The 25417-nt window shown below is 31.2% G+C and overlaps 4 protein-coding genes and 1 pseudogene across 25 annotated transcripts; 3 read left to right on the top strand and 2 right to left on the bottom strand.

The window, feature by feature from the left end:
• The first annotated feature begins 1418 nt into the window (after window positions 1–1418).
• Window positions 1419–6066, top strand: LOC110812817 (protein NUCLEAR FUSION DEFECTIVE 4-like). 2 transcript variants are annotated; one of them, XM_022039673.2, is made up of 4 exons: window positions 1419–1605; window positions 1679–2094; window positions 3655–4523; window positions 5342–6066. In XM_022039673.2, exons 2-4 carry the CDS (start codon window positions 1786–1788, stop codon window positions 5817–5819), a joined length of 1656 nt encoding a protein of 551 aa, XP_021895365.2. In that variant the 5' UTR covers window positions 1419–1605; window positions 1679–1785; the 3' UTR covers window positions 5820–6066. The 2 variants fall into 2 exon arrangements, with proteins under 2 accessions (XP_021895365.2, XP_088077850.1); XM_088221724.1 differs by lacking the exon at window positions 1419–1605 and having other exon boundaries at window positions 1612–2094.
• Window positions 6067–6309: 243 nt separating this feature from the next.
• LOC148253538 (B3 domain-containing protein Os06g0112300-like) lies at window positions 6310–6651 on the bottom strand. Its single transcript, XM_088223398.1, has one exon. The coding sequence runs from the start codon at window positions 6649–6651 to the stop codon at window positions 6310–6312; it is 342 nt and encodes a 113-aa protein (XP_088079524.1).
• A 9921-nt stretch (window positions 6652–16572) lies between these two features.
• On the bottom strand, window positions 16573–23442 carry LOC148253535 (putative pentatricopeptide repeat-containing protein At3g49142). Of its 21 annotated transcripts, none has more exons than XR_015821246.1 (8): window positions 23336–23442; window positions 21664–21965; window positions 21192–21258; window positions 20948–21096; window positions 20464–20534; window positions 19420–19791; window positions 18817–19301; window positions 16573–17662 (listed from the first exon to the last, which is right to left on the bottom strand). XR_015821246.1 is itself a non-coding variant. In XM_088221727.1 (5 exons), the coding sequence occupies exons 1-3, from the start codon at window positions 20894–20896 to the stop codon at window positions 19743–19745; spliced, it is 282 nt and encodes a 93-aa protein (XP_088077853.1). In that variant the 5' UTR covers window positions 20897–20941; the 3' UTR covers window positions 16573–17662; window positions 18817–19301; window positions 19420–19742. The 21 variants fall into 21 exon arrangements, 1 of the variants encoding a protein (XP_088077853.1); XR_015821243.1 differs by having other exon boundaries at window positions 21755–21965; XR_015821252.1 differs by having other exon boundaries at window positions 21892–21965.
• LOC148253537 (putative glutathione S-transferase) lies at window positions 16919–17834 on the top strand. Its single transcript, XM_088221726.1, has 2 exons — window positions 16919–17230; window positions 17311–17834. Exons 1-2 carry the CDS (start codon window positions 16919–16921, stop codon window positions 17674–17676), a joined length of 678 nt encoding a protein of 225 aa, XP_088077852.1. The 3' UTR covers window positions 17677–17834.
• LOC148253536 (glutathione transferase GST 23-like) lies at window positions 19014–19957 on the top strand (annotated as a pseudogene).
• Window positions 23443–25417: the final 1975 nt, after the last annotated feature.

Here is a 25417-nt window from a genome sequence, read left to right as displayed (position 1 = left end):
CATCTTAGTATATTGCATTATTTTCGTATTTTTTTAATCTACAAAAGACTTATATTCTAGATTTATCATCCACAGGTAATGACTTATTATTAGAACATGTTCCTAGAACATTCTCTTTCTTCTTCAAAATTTTATTTTAGAGGGGACAAGAAGTGTCAGGAAGAAGAGTTTTAATTTGGCATACTTTTTTTCATCCCACACAAAAATATTTATATCTACCTAGCATGTGAGAATTTAATATTTAAGGGTTTTCTGAATCATCATTACAACTTCTGTGTGACATCTCAATAGAAATTTATATAAGTAGGATACTTATTATTTATTTATTATTTTATTTTTTTAAAAGCTTTATTCATTATTTCCTATTGAATATTTTCTTTGGTGACATTTAAGTTTTATATGGTTTTATGTGCTAAGATCAATTATGATTGTTACTTTTTCACCATCTTCAGTTGGCTTTGGAGTAAAACCCTAAGATTTTATTTCCTAAGTTTGTCACATTTCGAACCCATGCAATTTATATCTCTTCGAACTTTCAAAATCATGGTCTTATTCTCTCACAGTCGTAGATGTTTTGGAAGAAGTCCCAAAACCTCTCCTAATGTGCATGTTATCTAATTTCTTTTGACTTCGCCGAGTACAATGGTAATTCCTTATTTTCCTTAGTAACCTCGGAATTATTTTCATGTCTACATTTTACCTAAAATAAAACATTACCTCAATGATTTTTCTGTTGGCTCCCAAAATAAACGTTGGTGGATTTTAAAAAGTGGGTGTTTGTGTCATCAAAATTCCTCTTTCTTACTCAATGATTTACTACGCAAGCAATTTACTCCGGCTCATTGATTCTTATTATTTTAGAACTCAATATAGTCAGATTATCTTGAGAATGACTTAATTTAAATTCGTTGAGATTTTCAATTCATGAGATAGGAAACTTACGATCACGAGAGTCGTTGACAATTATACAAGGATCTCACTAGATTGTTTCCACTTTTCCCTTCAATATTCCCTACTGGCTATTCTATTTTGCTCACTCTTTTCCAGTAATCATTTTCTACCCAAAAGAAGACCAATATCTTGTCCCCTCATGCTCCCTTGCCTCACTGTACCCGTACCCATCCCTCTATACCTGCACCATACTCAACCATACTGTCCACAGAGATTTCAGAATTTAATTCACAGTGTCCATAAATATATATATGCATTGTCCAGTTAGTGTAACTTTTCCAGAATTTAATTGGTAACAACCTTTGTTTCAGAAAGCATAAATCAGTACCATTACACACACACCCGCATATTCACAGTGTCTGTTTATAAATATATATGCATTATCTAGTTAGTGTAACTTTTCCGGGGCATCGACCCCGCGACCCGTCACTGGGCCATTAATATCACAATAAATAGCTCGTTCTCCAGAGCACGACAATTCACTATTTTTAATCAATAACGACCGAGAACCCGACCACACACACATAACCACATCGTTCTTCATTTCTGTTAGAATATTAATATTTAAAAAATTGAACGTTATATAAAGAATTCCATCAACCAATCAAACCGCAAATAGTTCATAGTAGTATGGTAGCTGCTCGAGAGTGACAGGTAAGCGAATCATTTTCACTTTTCTTCTAAGACAAACTCTCTCTCTCTCAAGTTGAAACTATTTTATGAACAGGAAAACTTGCATTGCGTAAAATCCACTGCGATTTCAGATTACAACCAAGCGTTTTGTAAGATTCTCTGCTCTTACAGTTTTCGGAGAGGGAAAAATTGGGAATATCGATGGCGGAGCAGTCAAGAAAATGGATGGTGCTGGTGGCTACGACGTGGATTCAGGCGTTTACAGGGACGAATTTTGATTTCTCATCATACTCGTCGACGTTGAAATCAGTTCTAGGTATATCGCAGGTTCAACTGAATTATTTGTCGGTGGCATCGGACATGGGGAAGCTATTCGGATGGTGCTCCGGCGTCTCTCTCATCTACTTCCCTCTATGGACGGTTATGCTCTCGGCTGCCTTCATCGGACTCGTTGGTTACGGACTCCAGTGGCTCCTCATTCACAACTTCATCACTTTGCCCTACTTTCTGGTATTTACTTTTCATTCTCTCTTTTTTAATAGAATTTTCTAGAAGATGTTTCTCGATAAGTTTTAACTAACGGAGATATCTGCAATCGTAATATTTTAATTATTTTAAATTTAGAAATTAATCTCAAATTAAAAAACTAGTACAACTGATATTGTCAATTAATTGTTGAACCAACTGATTGATAATTGGACTTTGATGTCATCAAAAGGAATTAAAATTCTATTAAGATTAATTTGTCATGTAGTTCATTTAATTGAATGATTAAGAATCTTCCTGCGTCTAATGAAGAAAATTTAAAAAAATATATATTTTTTTAAAATAATTAATTAAATTAATGAATTGATAATTAATTTATAAATTTTATTAAACTAATATTATTATTAAATTAATTTTTAAATCATATAAATATCTTCTAATTATTTTGATTTTTTATTAAAAATAAAAAAATAGATGTTTAAATTAAATAAACAAATATTATAGGAAAAAATATAATGAAATTAAAAATTAAATTATAATAAATATCAAATTTTAAGGAAATAAATAATTTATTTTATTATTTTTAATATTACTTATTAATTAAGCATAATAATTCTATTTTTTTTATTTAAATTTTTATTGGTTATGAATGATGTCCCACTGGATGTATATTCTATATTTATGTATGGACATCATCATCACCTTCACAAGTTTCGTGCCTGCTGGGATATGGGAAATTAGAGTCACGGACAAGTCTCCTAATTCTACTGAGCACGAAATAATTTTGTTTTAAATTGACACGTGGATAAAAATTATTCAGGCATCGGGTTGTCCGTGAAAATAGTTTTAATTTTTAAATCTAAATATTTTATTTATAAATTTTAATTTTTAAAAAATTATTTTTGGTACTTTACTTATTTCATAAATATGCAATTTTTATATATTTTATTGAATAAAGATATGATATAATAACACATTGATTTAAAAAAAATAATAAGAAATAAAATATATTGTATTGTATGTACCAAGTAGAGGAAATAATTAACAACCATTTCTGAATTAAATAATTAATACTTTTATTGTTAGTTTTTTAAAATATATAGATATGCGGTCCTCCCATGCACCACGTTTTAAACTACCATTCTTAAAAGTTTGCTTTATGGATTCCCATTTGTGTTTTGGTTTGAAATTGTGATATACGTTAATAATCCAAAGCCTCGTTACTCAATAGTGCTATCTAGTTTCATTCTACAGAAATCTTTTTCTGCAAATGAAATATATTAATTAAATTCTGACATAGAGAAAAAGAAAAATGATTTTGGTGTACTATATTTAGAAAATTTATTTGTTTATGTTATTCGAGAATAATTTCTGCTATTTCTCAAAAAACAATTTCAATAACACTAACTTTTTGAAACAATTTTATAAAATCAATAATTACAGGCACAAATTTTGAATTAAATTGCAATATAACCCACAACAGAACCCACAATTCTGAAACTAACCCAAGATGTGTATAATTTAGAGGAGAAAGTTCTTTTCATTCTACACTTACAATTATGATAATAAACACTTATCTTGCAGGTTTTTCTTCTATGTCTATTATCCGGTTGCAGCATCTGCTGGTTCAACACAGTCTGCTTTGTATTATGTATTCGGAATTTCCCAACAAACAAGGCACTTGCACTATCTCTTTCCATCAGCTTCAATGGCGTCAGCGCTGCAATTTACACTCTCATCACAAACGCAATCAAATATGAAGATGACACTCTCTATCTCTTCTCAAACGCACTCATCCCACTCTGCATCTCATGCTTAACTCTCCCTATTATCCTCTCCCAACCGCCATTGCATCCTCCTGATGCTACTCGCCATGACTCCTCCATTTTTCTGCTACTCAACATTATTGCTGTCATTACTGGTCTCTACTTGCTTTTTCTAAACTCTCTATCTACAACTACATCAAGAGCAAGATTTCTGCTAGGAGGAGCTCTGTTTCTCTTGTTTTTACCCTTGTGTTTGCCTGGCATTGTATATGCCAAGGACCGAGCAAATCAACATACCAACACAAGCATCATCAGCTTTGATGACCATGATCTTGTGGAGCTTCGTAAAGAACTCATGGCGAGCGATCATGATGGCAGCTTGAGTGGAAGAAGTTCATTTGATGTGATGGAAAAAGAAGGGTGTGTTGGGGAGGTGATAGGGAAAGGTGGGTTGAGCATGGTTGGGGAAGAACACTCGGCAAGATTGCTTGTGCAGAGGTGGGACTTCTGGCTATATTATTTAGCTTACTTCTGTGGCGGCACCATTGGACTTGTTTATAGTAATAACCTAGGACAGATCACACAGTCACTTGGATATGATTCTCACCTTAATTCACTAGTCACGCTCTATTCATCGTGTTCATTCTTCGGTCGTCTACTTTCAGCAGCTCCGGATTTTCTGCACAAGTATGTCCTTACCATGCCAAATTTTAGTATATCTATTCATTTTTTATTAATTATTGATTATTAAGGTTTAATTAATTGTTCATTAGATAGAGATAGCGGATAGTGTAGTTAGTTGACAATAGAGACACTCACTTAGAATTCAGCAACCGTAGAAAAGTAGTGCAGCTCTTTTTTTTTTCTTTAAATAAAATAAAATATGATATATATATCGTTAATTCACAAACACTAAAGGGATGTCAATTCATGTACAAAAATACTTACATGTCAATCAAATTAATCAGATCTCTAAAATTCTCTATAGAATAAAAAGAATGATTTATAATTAATAAATTTAAGGTCTACAACTATCTATATCTAACCCTCTCAAAATTATCTTCTACCCCTTTAAAAGCTCTCATATTTCTTCTTTCTAAACCATCCAAGTACGGTTAGGGAAATGAGTTAACGTGTTTCTTTCCGTTATTAATACTCTTCTAAGCCCAAATCTCGTCCCTAACCATATCAGTCATTGCCTATCTAATTCTCAATAAACCATATGTCATGGTGCATAACTTATACACAAATTGGTACCAAACTAAGATGTGGTTACACGACCCTGAAAGTAATGCAATTCTTAGCTAAAGAAAATGAGTCTGTGTAAATATATCTTCATAAGTTAGTTAAATTATGAGAAACTGCCTCTCCAGCAGAACTCACATGCCAAAGCATGCTCTTTTTAGTTCCCTTACAAGAAATCATTTTGCAGGATTGGAATAAAAACACTCAAAATTAATCTATGAATAAGAAAGACTAACGACTGAAAATTTCTACCAATGCAGCAAGGTGTACTTTGCAAGAACTGGATGGCTAGCCCTTGCTGTATTACCAACACCAATTGCTTTCTTTCTGCTTGCTGCATCAGGCAGTGAGGCAGTCTTGCAAATTGCTACAGGCTTGATAGGCCTAAGCTCAGGGTTTATATTTTCAGCAGCTGTGTCAATAACATCAGAGCTTTTTGGACCAAACAGTGTCAGTGTTAATCATAACATTCTTATCACCAACATACCTATTGGTTCCTTCCTCTATGGCCTTCTTGCAGCTATGTTATATGATAAAAATGCTACGACTCCGGGTCCGGAAAGCTTCCTTGTGGGGGAAGCAATGGTGTGCATGGGCAGGCAGTGTTACTTGAAGACATTTATATGGTGGGGATTCATTTCCTCCTTTGGACTTCTCTCAAGTTTTATGCTTTTCCTGAGAACAAGGCTTGCTTATGACCACCTCGAGAGGAATAGAAGTTACACAGAAAACTTTTAGTTTAAAAACTAAAGTCCCTTTTTCTGTTACTAGGAGCTTTCCTATGCATTACAGTTCAAAAAAAGAGGTAAACACTGAATTGAGCCAGGAAACTTCCATAGAATGATAGAAATGTTACTCTTACTTGCAGGAGAAAAGAAAAATCACCTTCCGAAACATTTGAAAACCTACTAATTATTTCTAAAAGTCTGATATAGATATGGGCTACAATGTGCTTTTTTTTTTCCTATATACAATCTTCAAACCATATTTGTTATTGTAGAAATCTTGCTTTTTGTAGAAGTTCAATTCCTATATAAATTATTATCTTTAGGAGGATCTCTCTATAAAGAAGAATCAATCTATTTTCATAATTAGAAAATCTTTTCTTCTCTGATTTACTCCTATATATGTATATATATATATTAAAATGTTGTATATTAAATATTATGAATAAAAATTCTAGAAACAGAACATCTGATTACAAATTTTCAATTAGTTTATTAAAATATCAAGTGATAATATCATATACACGAAAATGGATTTTACGAGAGAACCTGCTAAATAAAATACTAGGGGTCTCTGCACTTGTATCATCTCTAGAGGCTAACACTTCAGGCAGCATGTCACCTCTGAGAATGTGAACTTTGAATTTGAGCATCTTCTTGTTGTTTTCTATAAGCTCAAATATACAGGCATCTCCAATCTCAAGCTCATTGTCAACCATGAAAGGTTTCCAGTTTCTGTCAAAATTTTTAAGTCGTTTATGTTCTCCATTGTAAACCTTCCCCCAGCTCTTACTCTTGTATGTGAGAATACTAGGAATTGCTTCAGTTGGAAGCAAATGCTGCATTTTGGCTCGAGGAATCTTTCATCAACAAGTTAAGATTTTAGCACGATATTAGAACACTGAACTATTGATTTTGTTTTCTATTGTCTTATATCGCTACTTAGGCATAGTACGAAATTATAATTTTCATTAACAGAACAAGTATAAAAATGAATATAGACACTCTATGCAGTCTCATGTCTTTTCTATTAGCTACATATACTGTTTTCAAAATTTAGAAACATGATTATAATTTCTATTTTTTTTTTCTCAATTTTAGTGTAAATTACCCAATCTATGATTTAATTCGAATGATCTCCCAAGAACATAATTCATTACTTTTTTATTTATTAGATTTTGTTCCTTTCACTATTTTAAAATGTAAATTAAATTAAATTTAATTACAATAGCACCTAATTTTTTAGATACAAAAATTAATTCTTAACAAATTAAAAATCTAATATATTCACTACAAATAAAAAAAGAATATCCAAATTATTAAATAGAACATAAATGTTATATATAAAAATATAAAAATTATTTATATAGGCTTGCATGTCTAATGTCATAATTAAGCATATAAAACTATAAAATTAAAATTAATATTGTCTATAATTAATTAGTCAAAAATAAAATGAAATTAGTCATATCCCATCCTAGTCTTTTAAAATTGAGGTCAAAATAAGGAGGTTTGACTCAAAGTTTCTGACCCCCAATAGAAAATCATCAATGTGAATTTGACTTGTTAAAAATAGTATTGACTTAAAATAAAAAATTATGTTTTTATTTAAATCTTTATTTTATTTACATTATATTTTCATTTATATTCAAAAAAATTAAAATATATAAGCTAAATACATACCTATAATAATTATAATCATAATAATACTTTGTTAATATTATTTATATATTTTTCTATAATAATATCTCTCACAACTCATTTCTTTTCAATCCCACTTCACTAAATATTTATATATATATATATTATTTTAAAAAGTAATTATATATTATATACATATTATTTTTTTCTTGTATTAATTTTAATGCAAAAACTATAATTTATTTCCAATTCATTTAAAAATTATACATGAGAAAGTGTCTGGTTTTGTGTCCTCTCCTCATTGTCATCTATATGTGGGAACAATGAGTGTTGGACTAGGTCATACAAAATTTGACAAAAGGCATAGAAAGTTAATCTTTATTTTTTTAATATACATTATTTACATAATGTGAAAATAATTAAATTTCTAATAATCTAATTCAATAATTTATTTATTTGATCTTATGGGTGACTTAGAAATGAGATTAGATTTATTTCACCCTTCAACAATTAAACTATTTATAAGAAAATACCAACTATTTCTTGAGAAGGACAATATTTATTTAATCTATAAAACATTATAAATTATTGTGAGTTCTCATATTTCTTATTAGAAAATTACATTATTGTTTAATGTATATACTCACATAGTCATTAAATATAGAAGTTTCAATTAAAAATATTAGAGTTTATCTAATAAACATATAAGGGTAATTACGAATTGTTGTAAGTTCTCATATTTTTTATTAGAAAGTGTTAGAAAATTAGGATTAACTTTAATACATAATCAATAGGATGAGATGCTTGATTTTCTGCCCACAGAGAACAATTGTTGATGCTTTTAGTTTTCTCTTGGATGCTACTAGAGTTTCGGGTAAGTTTCATACCCCAAAATCCAACTTTGTTTATGGTTTAAGTTAACGTAAGAGAGAGAATGATAATATATTTTTTTCTGAATATTTTCTGCTTTCCTTTTTTGTGAACAAAAATATTTTTTTTTCCTTATATACTCACGAAGAGTCATATCTTTTTACAAGAAGGCTTTCTCTCTTATAAATTTATGAAAAGTCGTGTCTTTTTACAATATGTGTTGTGGATGTTTTTAATTTTATATAACATCTCTCACTCGGTCACACAAGCTACACTAACTACGATATACTACAACATCAATATATCTCTAACGCTTCATACAGGATATGGGTTGTGCGACCAAAAAATAATAAATAGTGTTATATTAAGTCACCATATAACTAATATAATACTTTTATATGTATAATACCCCAGATTATTTGAACATCACCATTAACATACATTGTCTCTCTATGCTATAATTATATTACTTAATTATGTACAAAATATAATTGCATATGCTTATGTGATGATGTCAGAAAGATTCTTCCTTAGACATTCATAACAATCCATCTCAACTTGACTGCTTTTCTAACATGCTCTGTTGGACCTTATAGATCGTAGCCCTTGGAAACATATTAAAGTAACGACATCAAATTTTGATTTCCTGTGATAACTCAAAGTTGAAGGGTATCATACAAGAAAAACACAAGAGTCCGTAGATTTTAGATTTTATATAGTGACAAAATAGGAAATTATTTTGTCACTCCTTATATCGGTCGTCATATAACACATACAATATGATATGTATGTCACAACATAGCTCCCACTCAGTTGGGCATGTCACTCTTCTATGTCATGTGAATCATAAGTCTAGATACTACTCAAATATCTAACTTGAGCCACTTGAACAACATACTCAATGTATGACTTCATACTCAATGTATGACTTGATACTCGATATTCAGCTCTAAGGCTTTAGTATGAATTTATATATTTTTTATACTCGACTTTCTAGAGTCTCATCTTAGACATATTAAGACGACTATAAAATTTAATATTTTGTCATTAATACGACAGAAGTATAAAGATGGTTCATATTGCACCTGCTTAACGCCAATATAATTTAATCTTATCTTACCGCTACTCAAGTGTTAGGAAGATCACCGTGTGATAAGGTCGATCATAAAGCCTAGTGATATTATTATGTGCCTAATTATGCAATTATGTTCATGAATATTTCATAAGAAAATAACAATTTTTATTTCATGAATGATCAATACATAAAAATATATGTCCATTAAGTATTAAATCTCACTTGAAAATTAAAATCTATATAAACCTATACTCTTCACATGACCCCGAAAAGTATTTTTAGGTATAAGTTTAGTCAAATGATCATCAACCATTTTGCTAGTGGATATATATTTAATAACAACTTCCTTTTTTTAGATGGCATCTCGAACGAAGTGATAACACCTCTTAATATGCTTGGTTTTTCTATGAAATTTTGGATTTCGAGCATATTGGATAGCAGCAGTATTGTCACAATGCATTTGTATAGATTCATCAATTTTAGGGGTGATGTTGAGATCCTGTAGAAATCTTCTTAACTAAATTACCTTTTGTACAGTAAGATAACAAGTAACATACTCCACTTCCATTGTAGATAATGCAGTCTTGCTTTTTACTACACCAAGATATGACACCTTCGCCAAAGACAAAAATATATCCTGAGGTCAACTTCAACTCATTCCAGTCGTTAACCCAATCTGCATTTGAATATCCTTTCAACCTTAAGTCTCCTTCTTGATAACAGAGGGCAAGTCACTTGTACCACGAAAGTAGCGCAAAATTCTCTTGACTGCTTGCCAATGAGCAGGTCCAAGGTTACCTTGATAACGACTTACCAAACTAACCGTAAAACAAATGTTTGACCATGTACATAACATGACATACATCAAACTGCCTATTGCACTAGCATAAGAAAAGTTGCTCATTTTATTTTTCTCTTCATCTATCTTTCGACACTGATAAATACTTAAGGTTAGACCTTTCTCAACAGGAGTGTCAATGGGTTTGGAGTAATGCATCTGAAATCGTTCAAAGACTTTCTTAATATATGCTTATTGGCATAATTCTGGAAGTTTCTTGGGACGATATCTCATTATTTTCACGTCAAGTTAAACTTGGCTTCACTCATGTCCTTCATCTTAAAAATAGATCACAACCAATGTTTAGTGGCATTGATTATCTTCATGTTGTTTTCAGCTAATAGTATGTCATCAGCGTATAAGGATAGAAACATAATCCCTCCCGTTATTTTCTTTACGAAAGAATGGTCTTCATCTACTACGGACAAGTCAAACGAAGTAATGGCTTCATGAAATTTGAAATATCATTGTCTAAAAGACTATTTGAGACCATATATGGATCTTTTAAGATGAAAAACTTTATTTTCTTGATCTTTTGAGACAAACTAATAGGTTGATCCATATATATTTCTTCCTCAAATGTACCATTGAAGAAAATAATTTTAACATGCATTTGAAATAACTCCAAGTCCAAATGAGCAATCAAGGCTGGAAGGAGGCGAATAAAGGCAAATCTCATCACAGGAGAAAAAGTCTCTTCATAGTTTATACCCTCAATTTAGGTAAAACATTTGACCATTAGTTAGACCTTAAACTTTTCAATTGATCCATCCACTCCACGTTTTATCTTGAAAACCCACTTGTTTTTAATTGATTTACGTCGAGGCAGGAGATCAACTAATTTTCAAAGCTTATTTCTCATCATTAAGTCTATCTCATCCTTCATAGCATCAATCCACTCTTTACTGTTTAGTGATTTCATAGCCTCCTTAAAAGAGGTGGGTTCTTTAATTTCTAAAGGAGTGCATAAAAAAATTCCTCATTCGATTTAAAAATATAATCGAAAATTTTTTTTCACATTCACTCCTTCGAATTCTAGGACCTTCATTACTTGCCTGACTAAATGATAAATCTCTCTCACTATCCCTTGGCATGAGATTTGGAACTTGAAAACTAAGCTCATGTTCTGAGCTTGGATCTTGAGGACTTACCCCATTTTTCGGTGGATTATCATTTGTAGGCAAGTTTTCACCATTTAAAAAAGTAGGATCATTCCCACTATCTCTTTTATTTGGTGGAATATCACTATTCTTGGTGACTTGGTAGGTTCTCAATACCTCCCTCTCACCAATAGAAATTGTATGCCCTCCTATAACTTATATAGTTTGAGATTCTATTTTATTTTACCAATGTTTGGGAACTCATCCTCAAGGAAATCAACATTGCGGGACTTTATTTTAGTCATGTCACCATTTGGGTGTTCTCCAAACATTTTATATTCTTTTGAATGTTCGGGATATTTGATTAACACAATTTTAATTATTCTTAGACCTAATTTTTCGTGCTTGTGGGTTGGGTTATGCACATAGCTTGCCGACCCCCAAGGATGTAAATAATCCAAAATGGATTTTTTACTATTCCATAACTCATATGAAGTGATGGGTACACTTTTACTTAGTACACGGTTAAGGATGGAGGTTGTTGTATGCAACGCATCTCCCCAAAAATTATTAGAGATGTTGGCATGTGCCATCATCGATCTAATCATATCTAGTAATATACGATTCCTTCGCTCTGCAACACTATTTTGTTGTGAAGTATGAGAAATTGTAAGTTGCCTACGTATACCCTTTTTCTCACAATATTCTCTGAACATATCAGAAAAGTATTCACAACCACGATCGGTTTGAAGAGTCTTTATTCTTCAATCCATTTGATTTTCTACTTCTGCTACAAAATGTTTGAACACACCTAACGCTTCATAATGGTGAAAAATTAGATACACATATGTATATCGTAAATAGTCATCTATAAAAGTGAAAAAGTATATGGCACCATGACGTTTGATATTTAAATGTTCGTAACTATCAGAATGGATTAATTTTAAGAGACGTGACAACCTTGAAGCCTTACTAAAAGGCTTCTTACTCGTTTTACCGACTAAGCATGACTCACATTTAGACAATTTAACTTTAGTAAGCCAGTCTAAAAGACCTTCTTTAGCCAGTTTACTCATTCGATCTTGATTAATATGGCTAAGTCTAGCATGTCACTTAACAGATTCAGAATCACAATCAAGTGAGAAACATAAGCAAGCATAGAATTATTATATATTATCTTCTAAGTCAAGAACAAAAAAATTATTTCTTAAAGGCCCATGACCAAATACATTGCTATGATATAAAATGTTTAAAGTACCAAGTTTAAAGTTAAAGAAGAAACCCATTCTCAATAAGGAAACAACTGAAAGTAAACAACATTGCACCTCAGGTACATAGAGAGTATCATGAAGGAGTAAAGTATTTCATTCATGTAGCTTAAGCCTTTATGTTCCGATTCCAAGGACATCATCTTCATTGTCATTGCCTAATACAACAGTTTGCGAACCCATTAGGACATGATAGTAGTTCACAAATCTAGCTCAATCTTGAACTACATGTTTGCTTGTTCCCGTGTATACAATCCAATTCGGAAAAGAATTAGCAACTAATGCGTGAGAACAAACAAATAAATCAAGAGGTAAAATAAAGAAATGTACCTTCTTCAGCTCGAAACAATCACAAACGAAATGAACCTTGTTGCCGCAGTTATAGCACTTCATAACGCTAGATTTTTTTCTCTATGACCCTTAGCCTAATACTGTTTAGTCACACCACCTTTAGGTCCATTGGCTTGAAAGGGGCACCGATCTTTCTTAAATTGCTTGGCACAATTAAGCTTGTTTTCCTTGGGTTTGATCCCATGCGCAACACAATTGCCACATTGGAAGGATTAAACGTCTTTTGATGCTCAACTTCCATCTCAATGTTATATTGTTGGAAGGATTAGTCTTGATATGTTAAACAGTCTAGATTAGTCTTAATATATTATTTATCTAGGCTTGCATATCTAATTTCATAATTTAAGCATATAAAAACATAACATTAAAATTAACACTTTATATAATTAATTAGTCAAAAATAAAATGAAATTAGTCACATATCCCAACCTAAACTTTTGAAATTAAGGTCAGGACTCGAACCCGGAACCTGCACCCCGGCAGAATACTGTCTACCACCAACTCACTAATACCATTTGTTTTTGCACATGCACATACTTCTTAATATTTTTTGAATTAAGAATTAGTAACTTTTATTTTTTTTCTTCTATGTCAAACACTAAATTAGCATAATTAGTGAAACCATAAAAATAAAATAAAAGGATGTGTGCGTGCAGTGTATGCATGAAGAAAAAAAAAACCTGGGGGAGAAAGAAAAATGTTGAAGATATATATATATATATATATGTATATATACGTGTGTGTGTATATATATATATACAGAATACTAAAAAAAAAAAAAATATTTAGTTTATTTGGCAATTTAACTACAAAATATTTAGAGTTTATTTGGCAAACAAATAAGAATAATTTAATTATTTATTTTATTTTATGTCGGGTAGATTGATAAATTATATACTGCCCTGATAGTGAATTAACTTGTCAAAATTTAACGGATATTAAAAATATTTAATTCAAATAACATAACACTCAATAAAAATTTTGTTTTGTTTAAAATGGGGATTTGGGTGGGTTATATGGACTAAGACAAATTTTGGGTAGTTTGTGATTTGTCCTTAAATTAATTAAGTAAAATTAATGTTAATTAATCCAATAAATAAATATAAAATAGAATACTATTTTGTACTGTGTGGCACGGCATTTTTTTAAAGAATTATTAATGTTAATTAACGTTCTTTTTTCTTTGAAAATTTCAACTAAAATTATATTTTTAATTTCTGATTTTAATAATAAATTGAAAGCATCGGCCAAGAATAATATTAGAAAATTTTAATTGCAAATTGCTTATTGATTTTTCTTCTTCGCCCAAGAATAATATAATGGGTACGTATGCATACTTAAAAATCTTTGAAAATATATCAACTTGGTGTACTACATTATATACATATACATATACATATATATCGTTGTTTGACAAATGTCAACTTGGTTGTTAAATTCTATTGCATTGCATGAGAATAAATAAATAAATAAAAAATAGTTATATCAGCAAGTCTTACTTCATTAATTAATAATATATTCTCTATTAAAAGTGAACAAGAATTTAGTCACAGATTCTGTCTTATGTTATTTAATTTTTCTAGTTAAGATTAAAAAAAATATATAAATCTTTGTAATTATAAACTATAGACTTTAAATTGTTGCTATATAATTATTATTATTATTATATAACTAATATATTTATTTTGTTAGTTTCATATTACATGACCTATTGAACATAGTGGCTAATATTATTGACCACATCAATTATATATGATGTGTATTCTAATCTTTTTTTTTTTTTTTTTAATGAAGATGTGAATTTAAATAGTGGGCTATAAATATTCTATATGTCTTTTCAAAATTTTGTGTTATGTGTACTTTTTAAATTGATATTATTATAAGTACGTAAATAATATAATTTTTTTGTAATTAGTTAAAGAAATAATTGACCCAACAGCATTTTTGTATATAAAAATATATTCGAAGTTTCTATTGGGGTGGGTGGAGGCATAAGATATACATATATATATATATATATATATATAGATATAGGTAATTATATTGATTTGTGCAACATAATTGATAAGTAGTCACATACAAGTATAACTTCAAAAATGGCTGCCCACGTCCTTCGATGGTGTCTGCTCTTTGGGGTTTTAGCTATTTCTGCTCAAGGAAGAATTTTAGCAGGTAACTAGAGATTTGATAGTAATTATACAGACTATATATATATATATATATATATATGCATATATGTATAACTTGTTTTTTACTTTTTTTCTTCTAAAAAAGTCGGAAATAGTTCAATTTTCTCTATAAAGAAGCCACTTATACTATAAATAAATATGTATGTATGTATACTTAGTCTTGATATGTTATACAGCATTTTTGAGGAGTGCTCAGTTAGCACATGAACAGTATCAAAACAATGTTGTAAAACTCAACTTAATAGAATTTCTTTCAAAATCATTGTTGTTGATAAATATATGTTCATTTATAACGTGAATTAGCAGGAAATCTGTATGATATTACTGATGAAACAAGAAACTCGTTACCATTTCCGATCATGCCAATCGAAACTCGGAGTGCTCGTCACTACGACGACTTAATGGATTATGAGAGGCGTCTGCCGTCACCACCTCCGCCTCCGTATAGATCACCACCCATCATTCAGATATCCAACTCACCACCACCATTACAACCAACTCCTTGCAGGGAAGAACCCTACCTCATCTCTATAATTACTTCTTTGAACAATATTCTACCGGCATCACTTACTATTTGCAGCTCAGAAGCCAGTAGCAGAAAATAAAGCATGATTCCCAGTATTTATGAAAAGAGATATATATATATATATGGATGTATTTTTGATATGGACCGTTATTATTTAAGTTTTGTGAGTTATTAATTAAGCATGCTAATTAGTGTTTTTGTTTTGTACTTTTTTTTTTAGTATACAAAAGATCAAGTGAAATATTTATCAGATTATTTAAATCTACGATATTTTTTTTTTTTTTTAGATTTTAAAAAAATCTATTAAATTTATTAACTTGTTCTAAAGAATCAAAACGACTGGTTATTAATAAAATTTTTTGTCGGCTCTCTCTATAAAATATTCTTTTGAATGAGAATTTTTAAATACATCGTAAGTTAAATCCGTGTTAACAAATAACTAACCCTCAATGAATAAAAAAGTTATAATAATATAATAAATGAACCAATATTAAATACTGATAATAATATCGGCAAAAAAATATTCACCGTGTGTTTTCATGTATTCTGAACTTTATATTGATTGTGTAAAAGATGAGATCAATAAATGAAAATTCACTAAAATTTAATCTTTGTGAGATCGTCAATATTGTAACAAAAATATTTTTACAGTATACCAAATCAATATAACTATCCTTCTTACAACATATAGAAATGCAATATCACGCTTAATAAATAACTAAATAAATTCTGTTCATATCTTTAATTTACAGTAATAATTAATTTAAAATTATAGTATTATTTTATTTAACCTTTTTACCACTATATATATATATTTAGTATAAATCTTTTGATGGAATTGTAAGTTGACCTCTTACTCTCGTATCATCAAACATAGATTTCATACTTATTTACTTCTGCACAAGGGATTTATTCTCACTAATTAGTTTATTTTGTAATAATCTCATTGTAACCTTAAAGTCTTACATACAATTATATTCGTATCATACATTACGCAAACATTACCTACGCACTGACGTTACAATTCTAATTATCTCTCATTTTGGAATGAGAGTTTTGACTGGTAGACAATGATAGATCCAAGAAGCTGCCCCCCCATGTGAGTGATGCATCAAAGTCAATTGAGCTCCCCCTGGCACTCTGGAATCGAAACCTCGAGATTTGGCTTCTATTATTTATACACACACACACACACACACATATATATATATAGCAATTCTGGGAAGGAGATATACATATGCAAGGCAGTGAAGTATGGGGGAAGAAGTGAAGCTCTTGAGGACATGGTCAAGCCCATTTAGTTTAAGAGTGTTGTGGGCATTGAAACTCAAACGCATAGAGTTTGAAACAATAGAAGAAGATCTCTCCAGCAAAAGTCCTCTTCTTCTTCAATCAAATCCTGTTTACAAGAAGATCCCTGTCCTCATTCACAACGGCAAATCACTGTGTGAGTCACATGTCATCCTTGAGTATATTGACGAGACATGGAAGCAGTATCCTTTGCTGCCACAAGATCCTCATGACAGAGCCAAGGCACGCTTCTGGGCAAAATTTGGAGATGATAAGGTACACAAACAATCCTTTACTTCGATCAAATATATATGTATATACCTTGTATGTATTTACCTGTCCGTTGATTCCATCAGGTGCTGCCGACAATACAGTCTTCATTTAAAACCCAAGGACAAGAGCAAGAGGAAGCTCTGGCTGCAGCCGCTGAAAACTTGAACTTCTTAGAAGAAGAGCTGCTAGGAAAGAAATTTTTTGGTGGAGACAAGATTGGGTTCGTTGATCTTGCATTGGGTTGGCTTGCTAACTTCCTTGGTGTTGTGAAAGAGGTAACCGGCATCAACATTGTCGATGAGCAGAGATTTCCTCGGTTATCAGGTTGGTTGCAAGACTTCTCAAGTGCTCCAGTTATTAAAGAAAGCTTCCCACCTCATGATAAATTAGTCACCAAGTTCCGCATCCTCCAGGAGAAATTCATCTCGACTGCAGCTGCATCCAAATGATTCACACTCTCAACTGTTTCAATGCAAATGCTTGTATTACTATATGCAATCTGAAAATAAGCAAGCACAAAGAGTGAACAGAAGGATATGTTTTCAAAACTAATCTGATATTGTACTTTTTTAGAGAAATAAAAGAACAATCTTCAGCCTTCTCGACCGATTACATCCATTAAGTTAAGTTAGTGATGCACATTCATTTATTTTTTTATTTGAACCCCGAGTTTCATTTTTGTTTTATATAAATAAATGAAAGTAGATGGAACATTAAACAGACACCTAATACAGTAAAATTGTGGAGACGAGTGAGATTTGTGTACTGAGAAATCTCCATACAACAACTATATTTTTGAATAATGTACATAGAAAGGAAATTGTTTTTTCTTTCTTTTCTTTCTTTCTTTCAGAGATAAGCAGCACATGAAAAGGAAATATCCACAATAGGACAGCCTTTGCTTCTCTTTGTTAGTTTCAGTTCAAAACAACAATTCTTCTGACTCACATCCAATAAGCCTCTAAAATGATGATCTTACAGCATGCCTTTTAAAAATATACATGCATGTCCTTGTCAATTAAATAATAGCCTCTAATTGCTGCAAAATTTTGCAAGAACAAGAATTGAAAAGAAGGATGAGAATGAAGTGATGCATGAAAATGCATATATATATATATATATATATAATCACTGTAACAAGAGTTTGTTCTATCCATTCCAAAAAATATATATATAATTTTTCTTTTTTTTTTTTTTACTACGTAAAGTTTAAATCCACTAATAAAAAGAAAACTTAGTCATTATATAATGTATGTTTTGCCAGAATTGTAATCATTCACTAGAATAAAGTCAAATTTGATCACTTTATTTTATCAACACACTGATAAAATAAATTCTGAACACATGAATTAACACAATCAATTCATAATAAATTCATAAAATGATAAATTCTATATTTTTAGTAAAATTCAAACTGATTATCTTCAAGTAAAATGTTAGTATCTAAACTACTGCACTGATGATGTATTTGTACTAATTAGTTTATTTTGTACTAATCTCATTGTAACCTTAAAGTCAAACATAAAATAATATTCATATCATACATTACATAAACATTACTTAAGCACTGACGTTACAATTATAATTACCTCTTACTTTTGGCATGGGACTTTTGACTGGCAGACAATGATAGATCCAAGAAGCCATTCATGCGAGTGATGCATCAAAGTCAATTGAACTCTCCCAGGCACTCTCGAATCTTTCCCTTGAGATTTGGCTTCTACTATTTATACACACACACATGTAGCAATTCTGGGAAGGAGATACATATGCAAGGCAGTGAAGTATGGGGGAAGAAGTGAAGCTGTTGCAGGCATGGTCAAGCCCATTTAGTTTAAGAGTGGTGTGGGCATTGAAACTCAAAAGCATAGAGTATGAAACAATAGAAGAAGATCTCTCCAACAAAAGTCCTCTTCTTCTCCAACTCAATCCTGTTTACAAGAAGATCCCTGTCCTCATTCGCAATGGCAAACCCACTGTTTGAGTCACTTGTCATTATTGAGTACATAGACGAAATATGGAAACAGTATCCTTTGCTGCCTCAAGATCCTCATGACAGCGCCAAGGCACGCTTCTGGGCAAAATTCGGAGACAATAAAGTATACAAACAATGCTTTAGTTTGATCAGTTCTGTTAAAGCTGGTGGAACTAATATATATATGTATATATGTATGAACCTTGTATGTATTTACCTGTTCGTTGATTCCATCAGGTGCTGGCAACAATACGGTCTTCATTTACAAGCCAAGGACAAGAGCAAGAGGAAGCTCTGGCTGCAGCTGCTGAAAATTTGAAATTCTTAGAAGAAGAGCTGCAAGGAAAGAAATTTTTTGGTGGAGACAAGATCGGGTTCGTGGATCTTGCATCGGGTTGGCTTGCTCACTTGCTTGGAGTTATTGAAGGGGTAACCAGCATCAAAATTGTCGATGAGCAGAGATTTCCTCGGTTATCAGGTTGGTTGCAAGACTTTTCAGGTGCTCCAGTTATTAAAGAAACCTAACCACCTCATGATAAATTAGTCACCAAGTTCTGCATCCACAAGGAGAAATTCATCTCGGCTGCAGCTGCATCCAAATGACTCACACTCTTAACTGTTTCAATGCAAATGCTTGTATTACCATATCCATTCTGAAAATAAGCAAGCATAAAGAGTGAAACAGAAGGATCTGTGTTCTAAACTAATCTGATATTTGTAATATTTTAGAGAAATAAAATAACAATCTTTAGTCTTCTTGGCCAATTACATCCACTAAGTTAACTCAGTGATGCTTATTCATTTGTTTTCTTATTTGAACCCTGAGTTTCATTTTTGTTTTATTAATAAATGAAAGTAAATAGAACATTAAACAGACACCTAATACAGTAAAATTGTGGAGACAAGTTAGATTTGCATGGGATTATACATGCCACTGAGAAAAATCCACACAACAACTACTTTTTAAATAATGTACACAGAAAGGAAATTGTTTTCTCTTTTTTTTTTTTTTTTGTCTTTCTTGCTTTCGGCGATAAGCTGTGCATGAAAAGGAATTATTCACAATAGAACAGCCTTGCTTCTCTTTGTTGGTTTCAATTCAAAACAATAGTTCTTCTGATTCACATCCAAGAAGCAGCTTAGGGCCAGTAACACATACACAAACATAATAGGAAAATTATAAGCAATAGTTACGACATAAATAAAGAAAAAATATAAGCAGGCATAGGAATATGGTATTTAACTAGGAGATCAGATGTACCAGTTAAAATCAAATTTATCTCCAGCTTTCTTTCCCCAAGTTAAGGTCTCCAAACTGCTGTCAAAAGCCAGCTTCAATCAACAAGAAATAAAAAAATGTCAACAAATTTATAATAAATTCATTCTGAATGAGAATCAAGGGATTTGGAACATTAAAAAAATTACACAGCTGCAAGCTTTTTTAAGATATCTTTTTTTTTTAAAATAAGATATCTATTATTAGATTTGCTAGTAAAAGAGAAATAAAGTGAACAGGGAACATTTGTGTCAACCTCATTATCTTCTAGGTTGCTAATACAAAGTTTTAACCCTTCTTCAAATTTACGACTTTTACTATAGCCCCTGATCAATGAATTCCTAGACACGGAATCCTTCTGTTCCATTCCCACAAATACTGCATGTGCTGCTAATAGGTCATCACACTTTCCATACATATCAATAAGAATATTGCCTGCTGTAATGTCACATCCATACCCAATTCTCACCGTTAAGTCATGAGCAAATTTGTCCTGCTTCAAGTCCCATACACGGCCACAAGTATGGATAACAGAATGTCAACTCTGAGAATGTGAACTTTGAATTTGAGAATCTTCTTGTTGTTTTCCATAAGCTCAAATACACAAGCATCTCCAACCTTAAACCCATTGTCAACCACAAAATGTTTCCAGTTTCTGTCAAAAATTTTAGGTTGTTTATGTTCTCCATGGTAAACAATTTCCCAACTCTTACTCTTGTATGTGAGAATAGTAGGATTGCTTCAGTTGGGAGAAAATGCTGCAGTTTGGGCTGGAGGAACCTGACATTGGCAAATGAAGATTTTAAGCATGATACTGGAATAAGCACTACACCAAACTATTGATGTTGTTTTCTACTATGTCTAGCACTCCCTACTCAGGCACAGTGTTGTAAAGAAGCAACAAGAACCACAACACACCAAAACCTATGAAGAAGCAACAAGAACCACAATACACCAAAACCTATACTAGAAAGGTTACAAGTGCAGCACCACTGAAAATGTAATGAGCCCATTGAACAGATTGTTATTGTAACTTGCAGCTAGTAACCGCTGAAATTAAACTATTAGAAAGACAGACTAATCTAGTAAAGTTCTCTGATGCACCAAATAAGAAACTTAGGATCAGCAGATCAGAGTACTAAAAGAGGAAGACACAGGAAATCAGTGATTTTAAGTAAATTTCACCTTTTCAGTTAATTCTTTTTCCTCTTTTCCATTTTCCCCAGTTTCAAAGATCTAAATGTGATTTCAACTCTGAAAATGACTATTTAAATACCAGCAGATAATATGGTCTGACGTGTGTCCTCCAAATAATAAAATGCAAGTATGGCTTCCTTGAAAGCGGCCAAAATTCATCGTTTGTCAACTTAAACCCTCCAGGTATTTGTAGCCTTGGGATTTCTAGTTCTCTACCTGGTGATCTCCAACTTCCTGATTCATTTGCAAAACTTCAAACTTGTTCTGTTGAATTTTGGAGTAAAATGACACTATACAATGACAAAGTATTAGATCACCCGTGCAAATTACAAAGAATGTGAGCTAGTGTCGTATATCTGAAATAGGAGTACCAGTTAGCAAAAAAATGCATATAACATAATTGTAGCAAAAATGCCAAACAACCAACAAAACATTATAAGAAACTCAAGACAACAGCAGCCAAAACAACTAACAAGAACCGGAATAAGATGATTTTCTGAAGGTGGAGTTGAAAATTCAAGCCAATTTGTTCAAGCCCATATACTACTTAAAGTACAAGATTTGGCTTTTTTTGTTAGTTAAGTCTGAAACTAATGCTTAAAGCAAGTAAAAGTTCGATCCAAGTAAAATTGTATTCTAAGGCGATGTTTAGAACAAATAAAATTTATCTTTGGGATTCATCTAAAGGAACAAAAATATGAAAAGAAAAAAATTCTGTGCCAAAATGATAAAAGCATAATAAAAAATTCTGAGTGAAATTAAAAAGAACGAATTCTAAGCGGTCATTTGAAATCCATTCTTTTGTTTGGCTTGGAACAAAAATATGTTTTATGAAGCCTGTTACGGATGCTGGCAGTGAAACCAGAATTTTGCATTCTGCAATCTGTGTTTTCTTTGCTAGTTTGGAGCAAAAATCTGTTCTCGCTGCAGCCTGCTGTGTAAGGTGACGTTAAACCAGGAATTTGCAGTCTGCATTTTGAGCTAAGCCTGTGCAGAATCTCCAGGTTTATCCAAGTGTAAAGTTTTGTTTTTTGACTGCAGTAGGATATAAAGGTGCAGTCTGCTTTACATTGTTATTTTTTTGAAATAAATACCAGCTTTACCTTCAAAAAGAAGACCTGAGATAGACTGTTTGAATTTCACTTGAAATTCTATAGGCTGCCAATTTTTACAATTTTGAATGAGAATTTTTTTCTTGACCTAAAATTAAGTATAAAATTTTAAATGAACAGAAATTGTTCATTTATTCCAGACATAGCCTAATAAGTCCAATATGAACTAGAAGATCCACAAACAAACCTGATTAGCAGCTTAAACGAATTAATTCGTTTAACTAGGAAAAAAAATAAAACACATGCAAACAGAGACTCCCTCTCTGAAGGCAGATTCACATTACCTCACGTCAGTATTCAGACTTTCTATAATCCTTGTCAAAATATTATGCAAAAGTAGGCAATTAATGACACATAAATAAGCAAAATTTCATATCTGAGCATTCAATTTAACTCATCCCTACCACAAGATTCAAACAATGCGACAACATCATACAAATTCAACGGAGTTTCAGTTCTAAACCGTACCACATAGCAGTTCCCTTCGATAGTCACTATTGGGCTTAAGCAAGATTCTGAAAGAAAAAATCAGGGAGATTGAGAATTACCTCACCCAAAAATGGCGTGTCAGTCCTGCTCTGCACTTTCCAGAGAGAAAGAAGGAGCTACTGCTGTAGATCAGCAGCGCGGCGGGTTTACCCGGTAACCTGACCCAACCTAGGCCTATAAACTTAATAAATTTTGAGTTTTATTTTTAAATTATATTTAGATTAAATTAATTAAATATTTAATATTGTAAATATTCATAATATTTATTATTGAGTATTATATTTAAATATTATTTTAAATTATATTTTACATTAATTAATATTTAAAATTTTTTATTTATATTTTAATTAATTATTTAAATATTTTAAAATTAAAAAATAATAAATATAACATGTATTCACTACAAATTGGAAAAAAAAAAAAAAAACAACATCAAAATTATCAAATAGAAGATAAATAAAATATAAAAATTATTTATCTAATTTCATAATTTAAGCATATAAAAAATATAATATTAAAATTAAAAATATATTTAATAATTAGTCAAAAAATAAAGTGAATCATTTCCCATTCTAGTCTTTTAAAACTGAAGTCAAAGTAAGAAGGTTTGACTTGTTAAACATAGAATTGACTTAAAATCAAACTTTTTTGTTTTTATTTACATTATATTCAATAAAATTAAAGTATATAAACTAAAATATACTTATAATAATAATTGTTATACTTTACTAAATCAAATAATAATATTTCATCAAATTCATTATATTCTGTTTTATTAAATATATATATATATAATTTAAATAATATAAACTTACTATGTTTATTTATATATTTTTTTATATTCAAACCATTTTGAAAATTTGGATGAGAAAGAGTTTCATACCTTGTCATCACAAATTTATATTTATATTTATATCATGTGCATATTCTTTAGATTAATATGTTGATAATATATTTCTGCGCACCTACGTTTGAACTTTCCTTTCTATTTTAATTGAGGGGTGGTGGGGGAGGAGACGCGGGGGAAGAATAAGTTATATATGTATATGTGTATATGTATATATATAGGTAAGTATATTGATTCGTGCAACGTAAATGATAAGAGGCTACATACAAGTATAACTTCAGCAATGGCTGCTCTCGTGGTTAGATGGTTTCTATTCTTTGCGCTTTTAATCATTTCTGCTCAAGGAAGAATTTTAGCAGGTAATTAGAGATTGTGATGGTAATACATAGACTACATACATACACACATGAAAAAAAAAAAAAAATATATATATATATATATATATACACACACACGTAAGTACGTACGCAAACTTAATCTTGATATTTTATACAGTACTTTCGAAGTTCTTCGTACTCCTCGTTGTAAATCTTACTTCATGTTAAATACTGAATTACAAGATTATTGATGAAACAAGAAACTATATACATTAGATATACGTAAATATATGTATACATATATATGTATTTATACTTGATCTTCATATATAGACTATACACATAGTATACGTAAATAATCTACACGTAGATAAACTTAATCCTGATAAATATTTATTCATTTATAACGTGAATTAGCAGGAAATCTAGGCGAGATTATCGATGAAACAAGAAACTCGCAGCCATCTCCGATCAAGCCAGCTGAAATTCGGAGTGATCGTCACCGCGACGACTCCGCAGATTATGAGAAGATTCTGCCGTCACCACCTCCACCTCCACGAAGATCGCCACCCATCATTCATATACCCAGCTCGCCACCACCATTCCAGCCAACTCCTTGCATGGAAGAACTCCAGTTCATTTCTATGATAACTACTTTAAACAGTATTCCACCAACATTACCCACTATTTGCAGTTCAGAAGCCAGCAGCAGAAAATAAAACATGATTCCCAATATTTGCGCAGATATATATACATATAAACGGATGTATTTTTTGATTTGGGCTGTTAGTATTTAAGTTTTCTGAGTTATTAATTAGGCATGCATGTGGGGTTAATTAGTATTTTTTTTTGCACTCTTTTGTTTTGAGTAGTATAAAAGGTTAATTCGGATATTTACTCCGTTGTTTAAATATAATTATTGTTGTCGTTGCATTATTTAAATTAAATAGTAAGCGAATCATCAAATGAATTGGTAT

Source organism: Carica papaya, chromosome 6 (genome assembly GCF_054855325.1).
Source record: "Carica papaya isolate Zhongbai chromosome 6, ASM5485532v1, whole genome shotgun sequence".
NCBI classification, from domain to species: Eukaryota; Viridiplantae; Streptophyta; class Magnoliopsida; order Brassicales; family Caricaceae; genus Carica; species Carica papaya.
Note: the sequence above shows the minus strand (reverse complement) of the source record. Positions and strands in the feature narration are given on the sequence as shown.